Source organism: Entelurus aequoreus, linkage group LG13 (assembly GCF_033978785.1).
Source record: "Entelurus aequoreus isolate RoL-2023_Sb linkage group LG13, RoL_Eaeq_v1.1, whole genome shotgun sequence".
NCBI lineage: Eukaryota > Metazoa > Chordata > Actinopteri > Syngnathiformes > Syngnathidae > Entelurus > Entelurus aequoreus.
In genome coordinates this window covers 1251064-1256063 of record NC_084743.1, presented here as the reverse complement: position 1 = coordinate 1256063, position 5000 = coordinate 1251064, and the positions used below count along the sequence as shown (strand labels likewise).

Genomic DNA, 5000 nt, shown 5'->3' with positions numbered 1-5000 from the left:
AAAAAGAGGTCCATAAAATAGTTAAAAAAGAAGTCCATAAAATAGTTCAAAAAGAGTTCCATAAAATAGTTCAAAAAGAGTTCCATAAAATAGTTCAAAAAGAAGTCCATAAAATAGTTAAAAAAGAAGTCCATAAAATAGTTCAAAAAGAGTTCCATAAAATAGTTCAAAAAGAGTTCCATAAAATAGTTCAAAAAGAGGTCCATAAAATAGTTCAAAAAGAAGTCCATAAAATAGTTCAAAAAGAGTTCCATAAAATAGTTCAAAAAGTGTTCCATAAAATAGTTCAAAAAGAGTTCGTAAAATAATTCAAAAAGAGGTCCATAAAATAGTTCAAAAAGAGTTCCATAAAATAGTTCAAAAAGAGTTCGTAAAATAATTCAAAAAGAGGTCCATAAAATAGTTCAAAAAGAGGTCCATAGAATAGTTCAAAAAGAGGTCCATAAAATAGTTCAAAAAGAGGTCCATAAAATAGTTCAAAAAGAGGTCCATAAAATAGTTCAAAAAGAGGTCCATAAAATAGTTCAAAAAGAGGTCCATAAAATAGTTCAAAAAGAGTTCCATAAAATAGTTCAAAAAGTGTTCCATAAAATAGTTCAAAAAGAGTTCGTAAAATAATTCAAAAAGAGGTCCATAAAATAGTTCAAAAAGAGGTCCATAAAATAGTTCAAAAAGAGTTCCATAAAATAGTTCAAAAAGAGTTCCATAAAATAGTTCAAAAAGTGTTCCACAAAATAGTTCAAAAAGAGTTCGTAAAATAATTCAAAAAGAGGTCCATAAAATAGTTCAAAAAGAGTTTGTAAGATACTTCAAAAAGAGGTCGTCTGGAAATTGGGCAGATCCTGCCATCTCTCCGCTTGGAAGTCCTTGGGTTAGAACAATATCTTTGTGTTGATTACCATACATGAGAGAAAACAGAAACACCTTCATCTTGCGTTCCACCGACACGGTGGAGTTTTACGAGCCTTCTTCTTGGTAGGTTTCAAAGACAGCTTTTGTCTTCTCACCGGGCACTCAGATTTAACACTAAGTTTTTGTGATAATTTAGAAACAGTTATTCTAACAGATCGAAGGTCCGTAATATCATCGCTTACGTGCAGCGATTTTTCTAGATTCTCTGAACCTTTTGATGATATTACGGACCGTAGATGGTGAAATCCCTAAATTCCTTGCATTAGTTCTTTGAGAAATGTTGTTCTTAAACAATTTGCTCACGCATTTGTTGACCTAGTGGTGACCCTCGACCCCGTCCTTGTTTGTGAATGACTGGGCTTTTATGCCCAATCATGGCACCCACCTGTTCCCACATTAGCCTGCTCACCTGTGGGATGTTCCAAATAAGTGTTTGATGAGCCTTCCTCAACTTTCTCAGTCTTTTTTGCTACTTGTGCCAGCTTTTTTGAACCATGTTACAGGCATCAAATTGCAAATGAGCTAATAGATGCAAAATATAACAACACTTTTCCAGTTCGAACGTTAAATATCTTGTCTTTGCGGTCTATTCAATTGAATATAAGTTGAATAAGATTTGCAAATCATTGTATTTTGGTTTTATTTACCATTTACACAACGTGACAACTTCACTGCTTTTGGGGTTTCTAATAACTTTATAATTCACTGTAACACGTGGCCCTCTGAGGGCAATGTGGCCCTCACTGACAACGGCTTTGACACCCCTGCCACACGGGTAAATTATTTTTAAACATATTTGTCTTAAACAGGCCGATTCAACATCTGTGTTGTCCCTGCTCTAAGACGTCTGAGCATCGCCTTCATCGCCTGCGGAGAGAATCACTCCGTCGTCCTAACAAAGGTACCGATCTCTGTTCCATTTTATTTTTTGGGACAAACTGTTGCAACCTGCGTGTTGTCGCCCTTGGCAGGAGGGCGAAGTTTATACGTTTGGAGAAGGGGCTCACGGTCAGCTGGGTCACGGCTCTTTTGCTGATGAAGTGATGCCCAAACTTGTGGTCGGGATGGACGAGCGGGCGTCCCAGGTGGCCTGTGGCAGGTAAACACTCGCAACTGCCCGTTATTTTGATCGTCGATTAGTCAACGATTAATCAACTGGTAGGATAACAAAGCATACACGTATTTAATGGCTCTAATTCGGGGGGTATTAAACCTACGGACAGGTTTTATCCGGCCCGCGTGACGAGTTTGCCAAGTATTAAAAGGAGCTCCTTCTAACGAAAGAAACTGCTGGTCTAAATGTGTCCACTGGATGTCGCAATAGCAATTCTGTTAGGCAAGCGAGAGGTTCATACCATGCCAAGCAAGAACTACACAGTAAAGGGTGACTGTGTATGTATATGTATATGTAAATGTATATGTATATATGTGTGTGTGTGTGTATATATATATATATATATATATATATATATATATATATATATATATATATATATATATATATATATATATATATACACACTACCATTCAAAAGTTTGGGGTCACATTGAAATGTCCTTATTTTTGAAGGAAAAGCACTGTACTTTTCAATGAAGATAACTTTAAACTAGTCTTAACTTTAAAGAAATACACTCTATACATTGCTAATGTGGTAAATGACTATTCTAGCTGCAAATGTCTGGTTTTTGGTGCAATATCTACATAGGTGTATAGAGGCCCATTTCCAGCAACTATCACTCCAGTGTTCTAATGGTACAATGTGTTTGCTCATTGGCTCAGAAGGCTAATTGATGATTAGGAAACCCTTGTGCAATCATGTTCACACATCTGAAAACAGTTTAGCTCGTTACAGAAGCTACAAAACTGACCTTCCTTTGAGCAGATTGAGTTTCTGGAGCATCACATTTGTGGGCTCAATTAAACGCTCAAAATGGCCAGAAAAAGAGAACTTTCATCTGAAACTCCACAGTCTATTCTTGTTCTTAGAAATGAAGGCTATTCCACAAAATTGTTTGGGTGACCCCAAACTTTTGAACGGTAGTGTGTGTGTATATATATATATATATATATATATATATATATATATATATAATCGCGGCAAATGTCCCACTTTTTGTAACCGTTTTGAAAACAAATGATAAATATATGCTATTCCTGTTATATCTCAAATTCTATATTGTGTTTTGGAAAAAGGATGTCATAAACGTTACTTCATTCATTAAAAAAATAATACAAAAGAAAACACATTTTAATGCATATATAAATGTATTCAGTTATAAACATTCAATCACTTTCTTCTTTCCTTCGTGGATCTAAACTTTACCGCTGCCTGTATTTTTTTTCTCTATTTTTATTGTCATATTTTCAGAATGTGCTTGTTCTATTTTCGACCGAAGTAAGACAAGAAAACAATCTGAAGTTGTCGTTATTTTTTTAGTTTTAATGCCATGATTTTAATAGTAAGGCCCGCGTGTGCAGAGCTAAAATGACTTTGACAGCCCTGACTTAATCCATGCCATAATTTAGCCGTTAGCCAAGAAAAATCCAAAGATTAGCCGCACCTTTTGTATAAATGGCAGGGTTCAAAGTTTGGTAAACACGTAGCGGCTTATAGTCTGGAAAATATGGTAGTAAGGTCTTATTGCAAAAAAAAAAGTCTCAAATCTTCTTTTTTTTGTTTTTAGACGCCACACTCTTGTTTTGGGATCCTCTGGCAAACTTTGGGCATTTGGAAATGGGGTGAAAGGTCAAATTGGGACTGGAAAAGCAGCGAGTAGTGCGACCCCCACGCTGGTACAACTTCCATTGGGCTCTGACTGCACAGGTTGGGATGTTTATATTTTTAATAGTCCAAAATGTACATTTCATGACTTATCTCGATATTCATTTTTCTCGCCTTTCGAAGCAGACTTGAGGATCGCAGCCGGTTGGAACGCCAGTTTTGCTTTCACCGGACCGCAGGTAAAGTGTGTTTGCCATTCAGGCTGCGTTTGTCGGAAACGGGTAGCAAAATAAAAGTCCTTCATAGTTTTTTTGTTTCTGTCAGGGTTTGGAGCAAAAGCAGATAATCGGAAGGCTCGATGAGGCCAAGCTGAGGAAATGGCTGGCGTTAAAAAAGGGCAAACCAGAGGCTGAGAGGTGCCATTTTGTGTCCATACAACATACATTATATTGCCAAAAGTATTTGGCCTTGACTCACATATGAACTTGAAGTGCCATCCCATTCCTAACCCATAGGGTTCACTATTAAGTTAAAGTTAAAGTACCAATGATTGTCACACACACACTAGGTGTGGCGAAATGATTCTCTGCATTTGACCCATCACCCTTGATCACCCCCTGCGAGGTGAGGGGAGCAGTGAGCAGTGAGCAGCAGCAGCGGTGGTGGCCGCGCCCGGGAATCATTTTTGGTGATTTAACCCCCAATTCCAACCCTTGATGCTGAGTGCCAAGCAGGGAGGTAATGGCTCCCATTTTTATAGTCTTTGGTATGACTCGGCCGGGGTTTGAACTCACAACCCACCGATCTCAGGGCGGACACTCTTTTGCAGCTATTACAGCTTCAACTCTTCTGGGAAGGCTGTCCACAACAATTTTTCGACCATTCTTCCAAAAGCGCGCTGGTGAGGTCACACACTGAGGCCTGGCTCTCAGTCTCCGTTCTAATTCATCCCAAAGGTGTTCTATTGGGTTCAGGTCAGGACTCTGTGCAGGCCAGTCAAGTTCATCCACATCAGACTCTGTCATCCATGTCTTTATGGACCTTGCTTTGTGCACAGTCATGTTGGACGAGGAATGGGGCCCGCTCCAAACTGTTCCCACACGGTTGGGAGCATGGAATTGTCCAAAATATTTTGGTATCCTGGAGAATTCAAAGTTCCATTCAAGCCCAACTCCTGAAAAACAACCCCACACCAAATTTCACACTCGGCACGATGCAATCCGAAATGTAACGTTCTCCTGGCAACCTCCAAACCCAGGCTGGTCCATTAGATTGCCAGATAGAAAAGCACGAATCATCACTCCAGAGAAGGCGTCTCCACTGCTCTAGAATTTAGTTTAGTTTATTAAGGATCTCCATTAGTCT

General features: G+C 38.6%; 1 protein-coding gene across 1 annotated transcript in view; it reads left to right on the top strand.

Annotated features, from left to right (window-relative positions):
• Positions 1–5000, top strand: part of LOC133663682 (probable E3 ubiquitin-protein ligase HERC4) — a 40697-nt gene that overhangs the window by 10232 nt on the left and 25465 nt on the right. Inside the window, exons 5-9 of the mRNA XM_062068367.1 lie at positions 1722–1813; positions 1884–2011; positions 3598–3737; positions 3819–3874; positions 3960–4051. Of these exons, the coding sequence (XP_061924351.1) occupies positions 1722–1813; positions 1884–2011; positions 3598–3737; positions 3819–3874; positions 3960–4051 (508 nt within the window). The remainder of the gene's footprint in view (positions 1–1721; positions 1814–1883; positions 2012–3597; positions 3738–3818; positions 3875–3959; positions 4052–5000) is intronic.